Consider the following 18,191-nt stretch of genomic DNA (forward strand, 5'->3'; position numbering starts at 1 on the left):
ACTTTAGATCACATCTTTTAAGTGTGATTAATAACATTTCGATCACATCTTTTAAGTGTGATTAAAAACTAGTAAAACCCGTGATAAAAACTTTAAATCACATCTTTCAAGTGTAATTAATAACATTTGGATTATATCTTTTAAGTGTGATTAATTACTAAAAAGATTCGACATATTTGAAGAATAATCAATATTATTTTTGTACGCGCATTTTAGGAATGTAATACACACTATATACTATACTTTGAATCATAACCACATATTCAATGGAATGGAATTTAGACTGTGCTTACATATATTAAATGAAAATTAAATATGTTCAAAAGTATAAACAAAGGAATTAAATAAAAAATTTTAGACTCTGCTTACACAAATTAAAAAATAAAAAATAAAAACTTGAAAAACTAGTCTTTGAATTCTTTGACCATATTTTGCATCTCTCCAAAAAATTTCTAACCTAAAAAATAAAAACACAAATTAATTCAGACACCACTAGAAGCATATGAATAAACTAACTATTTGCAGAGATTGTTCTAGTCTTACAAAAGATAAAGTCCGACCAATCACACCCCTTCAAATGTCTTAACATTAAATACCTCTGCCATGACATGAAACATGTAAAAACAAAATGTCACTTTACCCATAGAAGTTGCAAGTTCAACAGAAATTTTACTATAACCAACAACTTAATTTAAGAGGCTATATCCATCTCAAATATTTAATGTTCTACAAAAGAAATGCAATTCAATGTTGATTGTGCAAATACTTTGACTGCATTTCAGATATCTGTGGTGTGTTGAATGTCCGTGTCCCATACAAAGGCACTTAACAATTAGGCAACCCTAGCCTGCAGCCCTTCATAAATATGCCAAAATTTTGAAAATGCATTCCTTCACTAAAATTTATCATTCAATGAACATGAGTTACCTGCACTGGTAAGAAGAATAAAAAGCAGTACAAGGTTTAGGTTTTGTTCCTAGAACAGCACTAAATTCCCTTGTTACAAACAAATATCACCATTAGCCAATCAAATCGACGAATCAAAAACTGAGAACAACACAGACCAAATAAGGGTATAGTGTCAAAATTCAAACAAGTTATTTTGATAAACCAAAGACATCAATGAGTCTGTTTTTAGGCTTTAGAACAAACAATTAGAGTGCTATAAATTTTCAAACTTTCTTCTACACCCAATAAAATGGGAAAAAATATAAAAATAAAAATCATTAAACAACACACAATAAAATCATCAAAACTGAAGATAAAATCATCAAAACTGAAGAGCTTGAACTGCTAATCTATAAGAAAGTTACAATTTTCATGCATTTGAATCACATTTTGTGCAGATCAAGCATTCATGAGCAATAAAGATTCTATAAAAATGAAGAAATTACAGAGACGGAGCATCTCTATTGAAAGATCAAAGAAGCTCCATGAAATTTTTATATATTCAACAATCGCAACATTTAGTTCAAAAACAAAAACAAAAGGAAATGAAAAAAATAAAAATAAAACATTTGAAAGCAAACAATCAAACATATGCAACCTGTATAGCTAATATCTCGAAGTTAAAAAGGAAAAGTGAAACTGGGCACTTTCAATATATATATACAGTGATGAAGAAGAAGATTGGAGGTTGTGTGGTGAGACTAAGGTCGAACAGAACACTACAGTCATCAATTGCTCTAATAATTTTAACAGAAAACTGAACAACCCAAACACATAAAACTGCCAATAGTTCAACCCAGAAAAGCAAAGTAACATCATCTCTACTTGTTGTCCTCAAGAAATAACTCTTGAACTACCCGAAAAGCTTCCTAGTATGAAACACTAACACCAACAATCTCCCAATCTCAATTAACAAATCATATCAATTCAACCAGACATGCTGCCAAGAGTGAAAGTATGTTCCATTTCGTAAAAAGAAGGATGACCTATAATTGTCAATTAAATCTATCACATTCTATCTTCTAACTGAGCAATCTATGCCAACCCCTACCGTAACATTGCTGAGTAATATATGTATCTCATGCTCATTCTTTGTATATGTGCTACAGTGATCACAGCTCAATCTATATTCAATTTGACATGAATTCAAGAAGTTCTGGGATAGACCTACCATTTCATTTATGTATGCTTTTACACTGCGTATATACAGGTACGTATGCTTTTACACTGTTTGTATACACATACGTAGATACCATATATATGGAAAATTGCTTTGTGGAATGGTAAATGCTTGGACAGTAGATTATAATCTGAGGGCAGCCACTTCATGCAAACAATGCCAAAGGTTGGGTTTGTAGCAGCCACTAATCAACTAACCAACAAAAACATCCAAGGGTCTATTTTTTGATTTCATATTAGAGATTGATGTTGATATTAAAATTTGTAATGGTGACTTACTTGAAACATGAAAATGACATTGAAAAAGAGAAAAATATTGATTTTTCTATTCCATAATATATATATATATATATATATAAGTGAAATACTTACCCCGATTAAAAGGTTGCATTTCATGACTTCCAAAAGAGGATCTCTGATGTGTTTGTGGAGAAGCCTGGTGAATGCCACTAGATCCATCTGTCACCTCATTTATACAATAAAATTCACATGAGTATGATAAATTTAGAAAAGGATAACATATGATAAATTAATACATCATTTAGATACAAGTATTTGTTTTTTCATGTTATGAACATTCTTAGAATTATCAATACAATAATATAAACATAATTTGTGCATTTCTTTGCCTAATTCTCATATACGTATATGTATATATATATGTATAGATGTAATTAATCAAAAACTAACCTATTAATCAAATTAAATGAGCATTTTTTTTTAAATCAACAAAAGAAAAGGATCTTTATTGATGAACAGGCTTACTTGGCGTATGGAGTCCCAAGAAGTGACTTGAAGCTCTTTTCTTTGATGCAAAAGGTTTGATTTCTGGCATTAAATGCTCCCTTTACTTTGATGCAAAAGCTCATTTTCCTAAAAGTGTGTCAAATCTGGATAGAATATGGTGTAGGGCCTATAGATAAAAATTCTGGTTAGGTTATGCAAATTCTGAAATTGGGAATGAAAGTAAACCTATTATTCCATATTTCTGTTCATTTTCAGAACCTAAAAAGGTCCAAAAGTATTTTTACTGACCCAATTCTTTAGCTCCTACTAATCTAAAATCTGCTAAAAATGTGTTACTAATCTAAAATCTACTGAATGAATTAATTAAAACTAGATAGTCCCTTCACTGAAATATTTCTCTGCTTTACTCAGTCATTCTTGTGTTCAATAATTGAATATTGATTTAATACATTAATTTATATATTAGACTAAAAGGAAGTAATAACAGTAATCCCACAAGCTAGTGGTGTTTGAGGTATAAGATAGATATCAACAATCTACTACAACTCCCAAAAGAATCAAAATCAATGTTCACTTTAATGCGTTAGATATGAATTTTTCAACCAAAATCATCTACATGTCATACACATTTACTTTCCCACGTAGGGCCAATATTCACCTTCTTCTAGTTTTCATTTTGTACATTTTATAAATTAGATATGAACTTTTCAACCAAAAAATATTTTCTCTATATCTAACATAGTGCTTCCAAATCAGTGTTAGAAGTATAGAAATTGTAGCAAGATCCCATGGTCCATCAACCCTTTTTCTATTTGTTCATTGAGCACCCATTCATCATACTCTTCCCCATTAAAGTTCCAAGTAAATTTGTTCACAATCTATCTCGCACGCAAATTGAAGTTGCAAAAAATACTAGCAAAGAGACAAAAAAAATTGAAACAAAGATTAAAATGGTGGAACCACATTTTATAGTTTTGCAATTCTTATCAGAAAATCAGTTTCTTCTATGTGATAATATATCGAATTAAAAACTATAAAACTCCACATGGCTAAATGAAAGAAGAGTGAGGGAGGGAAAAGGTGGTGTATGCACCTTTACAAGCAATGACTTTCTTCTTGAGCTGGAACTTACTATAACTCCCATCGATTTCCTATTACGGTCAAACTCAAGAGTGGCAATCTGTCTTTCAATCTTACTCCACGTCCGACAACAACCTTCAATTACATAAAATTAAATGGTACACATTAGCAGCCACGTAAACACGTTTAGTAAACAACAAAAACATAAGTTATAATTTTAACTTACGTAGAACATCACCATAACCTTTAGATGTACCAGAATCCAATCCATCAGGAAGTCCCATTTTCTCAACCATAACCTGAAAAAACATAAACACTCATGATGAGAAAATTGCTTCAGCTCAATATTTATTGCTTTGCAGCAACTTCAAAGGATTGGAGCTTCATGAGGAGCTTCAATAGGATAAAAATGGAAGTAACCACTTGAAAGGATTGGAGCTTCATGAGGAGCTTCAGTGTGGGGTATATGCTAATCATATCAATGATTCGAATATGACCTCAGCAACTCTTTTTACTCTCCTGGTTCAACAATGGATACCTTGCAATGAATTAGCTCATCATGCATGTATCTGGAGGAAGCAACAATATTAGTAAGAATAAGAATACAACTACTCTGTTTTTTATTAGAAGCATAGGAAAAGAAATGCAAAACAATTTTTGAGCATTGATAGAAATTGAATAAATGAGGTCCAACTGCAAAAAAAAAAAAATAGATTGAATATCTTCCAATGAAGCAGAAACGATATTGCAAAGATTAAAAAAAAAAAAAACTAAAGAACGAAAGCAACCTCAGATAAACACCACCACAAATTTGAACATAATGGGCATGCTAGGGGACAGAAACAAAAGAAGATATTGCTTCTGTGAACATCCTGCAGAAAACGAGGACACAAAATTCTGTCCATGATTGATTAAAAGCATAGCTTCTAAGAAATATTCCCAATTCTATCCTTATCACCACGAGAAGTTAAAATTAAATCATACAACTAGCACCAATATTCTCTCTAACTCTTGCTTTATAGTACCTTTAAATTTGAAAGTTTATTGTTTATACTTCTTCCCCTTCTGCGCATTTAAGCATGGTTTCAGTTGATTGTAGTCTTGAAGCCGAGAACCGTCAAATGAAGTGAAGCATTGAAGAAGTTAAGAGTTGAGAAGTTAACAAAATGATCATTTATTTACATTTCAGTTTGAATTTCTGTTGTAGCTATTCTTCATAATGGAAAGTAAAGCTGATTTTATCTTTTTCTTTCCACTATTGAAAATCTTTTTGAAAATAAATTGAAAACTTAAAGTTTGGGAACATAGGGAAATAGAACTCCACCACTGTTAAAAAGGAGAACTATTATTTTAAAGAGAAACAGAACTCCACTACTCTTTAGTTTATAACTAGTACAAAAGCAACATTAAGTGTAGAAAGAACTGGAACATAGACCCTCCTTATAGAAGATGAGCCAACCCTCAATTTTAATTTTTTTAAGTCCAGTGCTTCACGTGGAGAAATTATGGTATTAGGATATTTTATTTTACTCCTTTTTGACATTGTAATTGTAACTCTAATTGAGACCCTTCAGATTTCAATATAATAATCTTCTCCCTTACATACAAGGACACCTAGCTTTATTACCTAAAGAAGAATGTCAGGGTAGTATAACACATGACCCCCGTGGGTAGTATAACGCATGACCCCTGTGAAAGAAACTCCTATTTTCTACAAAAATAGGGCACATCAATGAACATGGTTAAAAATTATCAATGTGCACTTTAGGTTGAAGATTTGGGGAAAAAATAAGAAAGCAAGATGCAAAAATGTTCTTGGTTGACTTTAAAATAGAGGAAATAAAAATAAAGGTCACTTTTTTTAATATAGATCAAGATGTATCTGGCAGAAATGTTACACTTAGAGGAGTCAAAAACAATTAGAAAAAGTAATCCACAAAGAAAAGCTAAGTCATTATACAGGATCTAGACCCCCCCCCCCCCAAAAAAAAAAAAAGAAAAAAGAAAAAGAATCATCATAAAGAAAAAGCAAAAGCCCAGTTGTTCATTTGTTCTGCAAAAGGAAGGTATTCGAGGCTAGAAAGTGGCCCGTTAGCATTCTCAAGAACTCTCTGTCACTAACTCGCACCAAACCTCGCATCAATCATCATGTTTATAGCCTAGATTGTGGATCATGTGCCAAGAATTATGCCCCGAGAATAAATAAAGATAAGATTAGACAACTAACTACTAAGAATATCAACCAAAAATTGGGTTAGATTAGATGTTCATTGCAAACAGCCTATAACACTCGTGCTGTGAGGGGTTGTGTATTTTTTATTGCTCAGATTTACGGCAGGGATGTTTTACGGAGGCTGGAGGACCAAGGCGTTAGGCCAAATCACGTATTTCTGTGTTCTCTATGTTTGATTTATTTTATTTATTGTTTTGTGGATTTGGAACATTTAATTATCACATAAGAACTCAGAAAACACACAAATGGCATGATATTTGTAGACAGGCGGCACCACACATGTGAGAAGGTATTCATTTTCAACTTTTTTCTTTTTCATACATTTAATGGATGTATTTTCTGTAACGCCCTCGAAATATTAACATTAAAACCCATCATCATAGACATGTGTCGGTATAAAAGATAAATATTCTTCTATTCATCAGAGTAGTTCCTTACAAAAGTATTACATGTTAATCAACAAAAGCAAATACCCTACGGGCTTACAGCTTTCCAAGTTAACACTTGGTTACAAAAAGAAGAGTACTAACTCAATACATATTAAGCCCTTGGCTTGAATTTGCATGTAATACATCAAAATAAACAAAAGAGTCTTCAACTCTCATCATCATCCAAGCTATGTCCTTGGGGGTGGCATACTACCTGTACCTGAAAATGATGTCCCATAAAGGGTGAGCCAACGCCCAGTAGAGATATGCTAAACACAGTATGAGCAATGACTAAGATATTAGCAATTGATAAATGTTCAACTTTCATAAACCAATTCATAATCCATTTCCATTTCCATTTCATGACTACTATGTTCATGTTTCATTTCGGTTTCCATTTCTTATCAATTTCACAATTTACATCAATGGCTCAGAACCTGGCCAACCACTTATATGAGACGATGACTCATATCGAACACTTTCCATTTTTCAATAGATAAACATATTAGTTGTATCAACATCTCAACAGATAAGCATACAAGCTATATCCACATTTCAACAGATATGCATATTAGCTATATCAACACTTCCAAAGATAAGCATATGAGCTGTATCAATACTTCCAAAGATAAGCATATGAGCTATATCCACACATTATCTGACAAGCATATGAGCTGTATCAGTGGAGTCCATCCCCTATCTCCTCCCAAACAACATCCGGTTTAGAGGTCCATCCCCTATCTTCCCCTAAACCGTGGAGTACATCCCCTATCTCCTCCCATACACACAACATATATACACAAAGGTCATATACGCAATCAATCAATACATAACGTTAATGTATTCTATCAACTGTCATACTCTATGACATATCCAATTGAGTAGTTTTAGTTTGCCTAATCATCATGCATTGTCTACAACAATCAAAACTACCCTCCACCGGTAGCCCAAGCAATTATTTCTAAACAGATAATAAAAACTCCAACAGATAAAATATCAATGTTTTCAAATGTGAGGGATTTATAAATCTAACTCCACAATTCAACCATATAATGAACCAATTTCATTATTTCCAACTCAATTCCACATAGCTACAATTTTCCCAAATTAATTATACCAATTAATTTATTCAACAACTTAGGGTTTTCCACCCCATTTCCCAATATTGACCCAATGGCCTATATATCAACAACCAACAACAACATCATTATTTTGAAACCTGAAACACATAATTTTGAATCAAATAACAAAACCCCCTTTTTACATTTTCAAACCCTAACTTCCCAAAATCAACCATTTAACAAAATACCCAAATATCTAGGTCAAAACCCATAGTTGTGAGTACGAATCCCTACCTCAAAAGATGACACCCAACGAAGAAGATGGTGGAAACGAACTTGCTCCAAACCACGAGTTTCTCGGATTAAAAGATAGCCCTCGACGATCAACAACTTATTTGTAAAGGCCAAAGGTGAGGAAACAACTCTTGCTAGATCAATACCTAGAGAGAAGGCAAGGTTCTAGAGAGAAAAGCTCTCAAATGGCTTTTTAGAAAGTAAGAGAGAGAGAGAGAATGCAAAAAGTGATTTTAAAATGCCTAGCTGCTAACTGATATACGACATTCCCGCTCGAGCGGAGAACACAACGCTTGAGCGTCAAGAACAAAAATCTGGACACACTCGAGCGCAAGAAGGCCCGCTCGAGCGCCAAGACACAAGAATAAAGCACATTCGCTCGAGCGCGAAAACCAGTCTGCTCGAGCGTAGATTTCCCCCTCCCAGAACTTATACCCGGAAAGTGCAACCCGCTCGAGCGCCAACAAACCCGCTCGAGCGCTACCGCTCGAGCGTAAAGAAACCCGCTCGAGTGTAAAAATCACGCCTGCAGAAGTTTTGCAGGGACTCGAAATACTGGGGGTGTGCAATACCCGCTCGAGCGCAAGAATACCCGCTCGAGCGGACCGCCTAAAAACTGGGCAACAAGGAATTGAAACCAAGGCCTAACCAACCTGTAACAACTCTGCCCAAAACACCCTAAAACTCAATCAAGCGAAATTAAAGGACGACAACAAGATAGATACAACTACCAACTTCACGGAACCGAGTCCGGAATACAACAGAACAGTAAAGGGACAACCGAGATCGCTATATTTTCTATATTTTTCATCCTTAAAAGAAATTTTTGAATACCTTGAGTTGCTTGGATTATCAATTGTCACCTTCGAAAAAAAAAAATCAACATCTTGAGCTGATTAGAATGCCATTTTTATCCCTCAAAAAAATAATTGAACACCTTAGTTGTCGATGTGAGCTCATAACACCAAATATTGAATGCCCTTTTTATTTTTATGTCCAGTTAACCCTACTCAAAGTTTAGAATAAATTAGAATGGGTACTTAAAAAATTGGCAGAGCAATGATGATAGTATCATCTCAAATACAAATCCCATTTAACAAATTGCTCATTTTGAGATTTTGGATCATCTTATTTAGGATTTTTGGAATAAAAGATCATATAAAATAAAAAATTTGAAGGAAAGTTAAAAAAAAATGTTTGTAGACAATATAGAGAACGCATTTTGGTTCCATTAACAGAAGATATCACAATTTATATAACTCAAAAATTGGAAAAAAAAAAAAAAACTAGAGTAGAGAGAGAGAGAGAGAGAGCCATTTTGGTTCCATTAACAAAAGATATCACAATTTATATAACTCAAAAATTGCAAAAAAAAAAAATAATAAAATAAAGTAGAGAGAGAGAGAGAGAGAGAGAGAGAGAGAGAGAGAGAGGCTCACAAGAGAGGAAACTAGTAGAAAGTCTCCACTCCAAGGCATTCAATCAGAGACGACCGCACAGACCCGAAGTAAAGCAATAAGGTGAGCCTGCACAAGCTTCACCACTAACATGAAACAAGTAGGCCTTATTGATTGAGCCAAAATCTACAAATGGGATCCCTGCACCTAGTGAAACATAAGTGAGATGAACTACACATTATATCACCAAAGGGCCAAAATAGACCTAAGAAAAGTATTCAAAATAATCTCCATTATAAAACAAACATATGCGAACCCTATGTTGAGATTAAAATGCATTAGAAAGCACCAAAATGTATGGTTGATAGCTAAAACAAAATCAAGTTATTAATGAATGTCAATAAACTAAATTTTATTGATAAAAGGGGCCTTAAAATCATGTGGCGTGATTTATAACAAGAAACAGGCTCATACTTTCATCAAATTCATGTCAATGCAAACACCTCCATGAGGTGATAATGTATGACCCTCGAGTGATGTGGCTCCACCATAGGGACCTGCTCATCAAATTAAACCAAAAAATAAATTATAAAAAAAATAAAAGAAAAGTTCAAATAAATAAGCCAGTTGTCAAAATTATTTATAGTGAATATGTATATGTTAAATAAAAACAATCATTATATTTAGTTCTTTTCTGCATTTCAAATTTGGATTTTCATGCCTAATGAATGGATACAAATAATTATCAGTTTGAACAATCTAATAGCCCAAAACTCAAATGCGTAAAAGAAGAGTTACCCATTCACATTATATATTAGCAACTGAAAAACAATAAAAAACAATTGAAAGAAAAAGAGAAAAATCAGATAACCCTCAAAAGCAAGGAGCTCAGACCTTATACTTGTTACAAGATTTGACTATCTTGGACACTTCCTCTACATTCCTGCACGCACAAACTACAGTTAAGGTGCATTTTGGAGAGAAAACTAGGACACACTACACAATGTACTACTGAGCAGACCACAAAAAAATGGAGAAAGGACTACTAAAAAATAGCTTGATGAACCATCTTTACAATAGACAGTCTTATCCCGTATCTCATATTTGTGATAACAACCAAACTAACACCAAGGACTGCATGTGTTAGTTCAAGTTAGATGAAAATTCTATGTATATCATGAAATGTTGAAGTAATAGCCTATGAATCAATAATGAACAAATTCAAGACACAAGTCAAATCTATGTCCACTATCAATAGCTAAAATAGGAACTGCATCATACATAGATTTTCTCAAGAGTAGATGAAAACAGAAGCAACATATCAGTTATGAGCATTTAGTGAACAAATAAAATGTCGCGTTTCTTTTGAATGCACGAGCTCATGGTGTAAACTGGGACCAACACAACAAAAATGGAAAATAATGAAAATAAATACAAGTGCCAAATTATAAAAATAAACAAAATTATAGTTTCCAAGTTAAAAAAAGCCCAATCTCACCTTGGAAAAACTGCCACATCAGGGATATTCACTGCTTTATGGAAGCTATTTTGTGGTTTCCCATGTAAGTACCTCTCATCAAAATCCATTGTCATATTATCCTGCATAATGAAATGTGTCCATTCCCAACAGAATATTAAACATCTACTAAAGCACTTTATATTTCAATTCAAAAGTAATAATAATAATAATAATAATAATAATAATCAATGCTATTTTGATTGCTGAGGATTGTAGAAAATTACGAGAATAATCATTTGTGAAGTAAATATGGCAAATTCTCAATAGAATATGACAAAGTAAACAGACAATTCATCATTAGATTTACAAATTATCCACGAAAATCAAAACCCTTGTAACTAGCTCCCCTTAACACATAATTCATCATTAGATTACAGATTCTCAGCCACAAAATTGAAAAAGAAAATTCAGAAAAATCAAAACCCTTGTAACTAGCTTCCTTACATTTCATCAATTGAGACGAAGAATGAAGCTGAGAACAAATCACGATTGTGCAGCCAAGAATTTCAGCACTAGGAAATTTCTGAACAAGGGCATTCTTCTAAGCCATCTTCCTTAGGAGGACTGGGATCAACTTAACAAATCTGACCAAATTTGTCAAAAGTAATTCATACCACAATGTTAGATTAAAAAACAAAACTAGAAAAATGGAGAAAGATAGGTGAAATTCATCAACAACACATGCTTGAACTCAATAATGACAATAATAAATAAATAAATAATGAAAACCGAACTTTGTAGCAGTACTTTCAAATTACAAGAAGAAGAAGAAGAAGAAGAAGAAGAAGAAGAAGAAGAAGAAGAAGAAGAAACGTTGAAACTAACCTGTTAGGGCTGCAAGTCGAAGCTATGTTGAAGAAAAAGAAGAATCGAAGCTTTGTTCAAGAATAAAAGTCACAACTTCTCTTTACCCTAAATCGATTGATGTTGAACAACTTTAGGGCCATGCGAGAAAAACATATTAGATAGCTTCAAAGATTCATTTACCCAAAAAAAAAAAAAAAAAAAAGCTTCAAAGATTCAGAAAATAGTTTCAAAGATTCAGAAAATAGCTTCAAAGTGTTGAGGCATTGGCTTCAATTTCCTTATGCCTCATCACGAATTACCTCAAATTTGGACAAAGAGGACTTAGAAGAGGCACTGCGATACAAAGAATGATGTAATTACATACCTGACAATGGAAAAAAAGGAGGCCGATGGAAGTAATAGTAGCCGACGGAAGCACTGGTCGCCGACGAACTTCAGTCGATGATGGAGAAAATGGTTATGTTATTCTCCATATGTGTCTCTTCATTTTTATTTCTTTTAATTTTGATGGTGCTGGTGTTGTTTTGGATTTTTTATTTTTTTTGGGGGGCTTAATTTGCCGCTAAATTTTTCATTTTAGGGCTCGAAATTTTTATTTTGGCATTATGGGCATTGATTTAGACTCCCTTAGAACATCCACCCCATAATCTCTCACACACATGGAGGTTGGGGATTGGGTGAGAAGAAAAATAAAAAAAAAAGAAAAAGTTGACCAATCAAAACTAAAGGGGTCAAGGGGGTCTTAACCTTTATTCTATTATTATTATGAGCCATGATAGAGACCTCCTCCAATCGCCACCTCTATCACTCCATACACACGTGGCGGATGGTGATTAGAGGAGCAGGAAAAAAAAATGTAACCAATGAAAGAGAGAGAGAGGGTCAAAGGGGGTGGGGGAAAATGGGGTTGAAACATTTTTGTATTATTATTATTATTTTCCTGATCATACCTTTCACGACAGCAATTGCGTGTCGTGGAAAGCATAATATTTTAAACGGATGGCTTTTGTACGTCGTGGAAAGTGTAATTTTTAACGACTGACTTTTTGTGCGTCGTGAAATGTTCAATATTTTTATAATTAATTTATTAACGGCATGCCATATGCATGTTATAAAAAGTTTTATTATCTACGGCTAACATTGCAAGCCTTTAAAAAGTCATTGTTATTAGCATTCACGACCTACACAATAGACATGTCGTGGTTGAAAAATTATTTACGACATGCAAAAAAAAACAAGCCGTAAAAGTGAGAAACCACGGCTTGCATTTACTGTATGTCGTTGATGTGAAGCCGTAAAAACTCAGTTTTGTTGTAGTGGGTTAAAATATATATATATATATATATATATATAATCACACTTAATTAAAAAGTGACATAAAAAATAAATATTATCGCACTCAATTAAATTAAGTGTGATTAAAATATCAATATAATTTTTTTTATCACACTTCTAATAAAAGTGAGATATTTTCATTTATCAAAGTGTGATCTTTAACTATTTTTGTAATAGTGATATAATCACACTTTAATTAGAAGGTGTGATTAAAAAATATATAAATAATCACACTTTAATTAGAATGTGTGATTAAAAAATATATATATAATCACACTTACTTAAAAAGTGTGATTAAAAAGCAGTAGTGTATATATAATCACACTTTAATTAAAAAGTGTGATTAAACATATATAAATAATCACACTTTAATTAGAATGTGTGATTAAAAAGTATATATATAATCACACTTGTTTAAAAAGTGTGATTAAAAAGTAGTAGTGTATATATAATCACACTTAATTGAAAAGTGACATAAAAAATAAATATTATCACACTCAATCAAATTAAGTGTGATTGAAGTATCAACCTAATTTTTTTTATCACACTTTCAATAAAAGTGAGATCTTTTTTTTGTCAAAGTGTGATCTTTAACTATTTTTGTAGTAGTGATCAATAACCTCCTTTTTAGACCCGAAACACAAATGTTTGAATCAAAAGAATAAAACCCCTCTTTCCAATATAACACATCTCAAACCCGAACTTTCCAAACCAAACCATTTATACAAAAAGCTCAACATTTTGGTTAAAGCTCATAAAAATGAGAAGTTATCCCTACCTCAAAAGATGAGACCAAATGGAGAAGTTGAAGAAAACTTGAAGTGCCCCAAACCAAGAGATTTTCAGATCAAAGTGAAGCTCACACCAGGCACAACCTTTTTTACAAACGGACTACGCTAGAAACACACTAGAACTAGATCAAACCTTAGAGAGAAGGTGAAATGTAGTAAGAGAAGCTCTCAAAATAGGTTTTGAAAAGTAATAGAGAGAGTGAGAGTTGAAAAAGTGATTTAAAATCACCCAGCGGCCATCTGATATACGACTAGTCCACTCGACCGAAGAATAGGACGCTCGAGCGTCAAGCACAAAAACTAGACCCGCTTGAGCGCAAGAATACTCGCTCGAGCGTCAAGACACAACTGCAAAACACACCCACTCGAGCGCAAAGGGAAACCCGGTCGAGTGTAGATTACACTCTTCCAATACTTTTACAGACAAAGAACACCCGCTCGAGCGCAAAAAGGTCTGCTCGAGCGCGACCCGCTCGAACGTAAAGAAATCCGCTCTAGCGTGAAAAACACATCTGCAGTATTTTGTCAGACAGACAAACTACTGAAGGTGTGCAAACTCCGCTCGAGCGCGAATGGATTCGCTCGAGCGGACCACCAAAAATCGGGGCAACAAGGAATGGGACTAAAGCTCAACCAACCTGTTCGAAACACGCCCAAGACATTTCTAAACTCCAATCCAAAGCATTAAAGGACAGAAATGAAATACAGACAACCACAGCTATCAACGGAACCGAGTCTGGAATACAGTAAATAAGGAAGGAAAAACCGGGATCGCTATAAAAACCGAGAAAATTTTGAGTATTTTTTGGATTGCGGTGGTTGTTGAGAAAAAAGAACTTTCTGATCCATTGTAATTCTTGGGAAAAAAGACAGAGATGTAGAGATTGTTACAAAACTTTAGAGAGGGAGTGGCTTTTATTGTAACACCCTCAAAATAAACCCATAAGTCATACATTCGAGACATCCATATACTTAAGAGAATAGAGCATAATTCTATTTATTAGAGTATTCATTACAAAAGTATTACATGTTGATATCAAAAGTAAATGCCCTACAGGCTTACAACTTTCCAAGTCAACACTTGGTTACAAAAAGAGAGTACTAACTCAAAGCACAAAATAAGCCCTTGGCTTGATTTACATGTAATACACAAAATAAACAAGAGCCTTCAACTCCCACAACCATCCAAGCTAAGACCTCGGAGGCGGCATAATACCTGAACTTGAAAAATGATGTCCCATATAGGGTGAGCCAACGCCCAGTAGAGATATGCTAAACATAATATGAGCAATAACTAAAACATTAGCATTCGATAAATGTTTAACTCATAAATACCAACTTATAACGCATTTCAATTCCATGACAAACATGTCCATGTTTCATTCCATTTTCCATTACTCATCCAGTTCTCAATTTATGAATAAGGCTTAGAACCTGGCAAATAATTTAATGAGACTATAACTCATATCAAAACACTTCTATAATTGACAATAAATACACATACTTGTTGTATCAATACCACATCGAAACACTTTCATACTTCATAAATGATACACAGATTCGCTGTATCAATAACACGTTAAAACACTTCCATACTTCATAAATGATACACAGATTTGCTGTATCAATGGAGTTCGTCCCCTATCTCCTCCCAAATAAAATCCGGTTTAGGAGTCCATCCCCTATCTTCCCCTAAACCGTGGAGTGCATCCCCTATCTCTTCTCACACAACACAATGTATATAAACACATATCATATACATGAGCAGTCAATACATAAATTTGGTGTATTATTCCAACCGTCATATTCGATGACATAATCAATTGAATAGTTTTAATTCGCCTAATCAGCATGCATTGTCTACAACAATCAAGACTATCCTCCACCGATAGCCCAAAGCAATTTATTTCTAAACAGATAATAAATGCATCCACAGATAATTTGACAACAATTTCATAAGTGAGCGATTAATAAATCGAACTCCACCATTCCCTCTTATAATGAGCCAATTTCATTATTTCCAACTCAATTCCATATTTCTATAACATTCTCAAGTTAATTAAATTAAATCATACAACAATTTAGGGCTTTCCCCATTTTTTTTCTACAATGACCCAAAGGTCCCATATATCATCAACAACATCAATACCATCATTTTAAGACCCAAGATACACATTTATGAGTCAAAATAACCAAACCCCTCTTTATTCATTTTGAAACCCTAACACCCAAAATTACCCAACTTCAACATTACATCAAAATGACCAATAGTTTATGTCAAAGACCATAAAAATGAATAGTTATCCCTACCTCAAATTCGGAGCTCAAAGGAGAAGATGAAGAAATTTGAAAGTGCTCCAAACCCCAATATTTTCGGATCAAAATGTAGCCCTCAACAATCTCCACACTTTTTAGAAAGGCTCAAGGATAGAAGATCACTCCTACTAGATCAAACCCTAGAGAGAAGTTGGAGTTTTAGAGTGAGGTGCTCTCCAATGGAGGTTTTGAAAAAGTAGGAGAGAAAAGAAAAATCAAAAAGTGATCCAAAATGTCACTTTTCGGACCGATATAAAAGTTGCCCCGCTCGAGCGTTAGACACAGACTCACGCTTGAGCGTCAAAAGCGCCGCTTGAGCGCCGGATGCACACTTCCAGAAGTTTTGCAGACCATGGTCCCCGCTTGAGCGTCAGACTCCCCCCTCGAGCGGAGGAACAAAATCAAAAGGGCCCGCTTGAGCGTCAAAACTCCCGCTCTAGCCTACAACAGCCTGCAGGAAAAAATACTGGGAGATGAATATTCACGCTTGAGCGTCAAAATGCCCGCTCGAGCGGAGAAGCAAAAACAAAGGGCCCGCTCGAGCGTGAAGGCCAAAATCTGGGCAACAACCTTAGGTTTCTAAACACAACCAACCTGTTCCAAATCGGCCAAACACAACCCATGACTCAAATACAAAGAGTAAAGGATAAAAATAAGAATAAGACAACAACATAACCACGGAACTAGGTTCGGAATACAATAAACAAAGGAAGGAAAAACCGGGATCGCTATATTTATCGTGAAAGGTAGGTTCATTTTTTTCGTATTCTTGGCATTTACCCAGAAAGGTAGGTTCATTTTTTAATATAAAGATGGGGTATCAATGTGGAAAGTTTAGACATTTCCATTTCAATTTCATTTCATTCACTAGTAACTCTCTATAGAAAAACAAGCAATTCATAGAGCCTAATCCTTAGTTGTAAAACCCGAAAATTTAAGTCGTCCCTTAAATTTTATACTACTATTATGGTTGTACGTGATGATATAAAATTAAATAAATAATAACAAATACATAATCTAATTTTGCATTGGATTATAAAATATAGGATTAATTAGGGATTATTATTTGGGGTCGAATTAACAGAAATATGGAATTATAATATTAGTTGGGCCAAATTAAAGTTAAAAATAGTAAATAAATAAATATAAAAGTATGAGTAAATAATAATAATAATAATAATAATAATGGCTGTGGTAGTAAAATAAATAATTAATTTTCTGTTGGCATAAGATATAGTGTAATTTAATTAGGGATTAATTTATTTATATAGTTATATTAGAAAACTGGGCGAAAGTGTAATTATCTTAAATATTTATTAAAGATAAGTACAAATCCATATAAATTATGATCACATCTGTGGGAGAATTCGTGAGGGCCACGTGTTGGATCGAAATCCCGCCTCAGCTGTCGAAAATGAATCGAAGAAACCGAGAAAATTTTGAATCTTTTTTGGATTGTGGTGGTTTTTGAGAAAAAAGAACTTTCTGATCCATTGTAATTCTTGGGAAAAAAGACAGAGATGTAGAGATTGTTACAAAACTTTAGAGAGGGAGTGGTTTTTGTGGTGAAAGGTAGGTTCATTTTTTCATTATTCTTGGCGTTTACCCTGAAAGGTAGGTTCATTTTTTTAATATAAAGTTGGGGTATCAATGTGGAAAGTTTAGACATTTTCATTTCAATTTCATTTTTTTCACTAGTAACCCTCTATAGAAAAGCAAGCAATTCATAGAGCCTAATCCTTACAGTTGTAACAACCCGAAAATTTAAGTCGTCCCTTAAATTTTATGCTACTATTATGGTTGTATGTGATGATATATTATTAAATAAATAATAATAAATGCAGAATCTAATTTTGCATTGGATTATAAAATATAGGATTAATTTGGGGCTATTATTTGGGGCCAAATTAATAGAAATATGGAATTATAATATTAGTTGGGCCAAATTAAAGTTAAAAATAGTAAATAAATAAATATAAAAGTATGACTAAATCAATAATAATAATAATAATGATAATAATAATAATAATAATAATGGGTGTGGTAGTAAAAATAA

At 33.5% G+C, this 18,191-nt stretch overlaps 1 protein-coding gene across 2 annotated transcripts; it reads right to left on the minus strand.

Annotated features, from left to right (window-relative positions):
* Positions 1-220: 220 nt before the first annotated feature.
* On the minus strand, positions 221-6,084 carry LOC114260953 (calcium-transporting ATPase 1, endoplasmic reticulum-type-like). Of its 2 annotated transcripts, none has more exons than XM_082912416.1 (8): positions 4,980-6,084; positions 4,375-4,523; positions 4,181-4,253; positions 3,968-4,089; positions 2,893-3,040; positions 2,500-2,586; positions 544-598; positions 221-457 (listed from the first exon to the last, which is right to left on the minus strand). In XM_082912416.1, the coding sequence occupies exons 2-5, from the start codon at positions 4,429-4,431 to the stop codon at positions 2,993-2,995; spliced, it is 300 nt and encodes a 99-aa protein (XP_082768542.1). In that variant the 5' UTR covers positions 4,432-4,523; positions 4,980-6,084; the 3' UTR covers positions 221-457; positions 544-598; positions 2,500-2,586; positions 2,893-2,992. The 2 variants fall into 2 exon arrangements, with proteins under 2 accessions (XP_082768542.1, XP_082768543.1); XM_082912417.1 differs by having other exon boundaries at positions 224-457; positions 544-996.
* Positions 6,085-18,191: the final 12,107 nt, after the last annotated feature.

This window comes from Camellia sinensis, unplaced genomic scaffold (genome assembly GCF_055761805.1).
Source record: "Camellia sinensis isolate YWXY unplaced genomic scaffold, ASM5576180v1 Unanchor3, whole genome shotgun sequence".
Lineage (NCBI taxonomy): Eukaryota > Viridiplantae > Streptophyta > Magnoliopsida > Ericales > Theaceae > Camellia > Camellia sinensis.

Bases quoted from the DNA above. Each gene is read 5' to 3' on its own strand.
- LOC114260953 (XM_082912416.1), bottom strand. From the start codon at position 4,431: ATGATTAGCATATACCCCACACTGAAGCTCCTCATGAAGCTCCAATCC. The intron at 4,254-4,374 runs GTTACTTCCATT...ATGTTTTTTCAG, and splicing joins AGCTCCAATCCTTTCAAGTG to GTTATGGTTGAGAAAATGGG. The intron at 3,041-3,967 runs GTGCATACACCA...TTTTATCTATAG, and splicing joins GAAAGTCATTGCTTGTAAAG to GCCCTACACCATATTCTATC.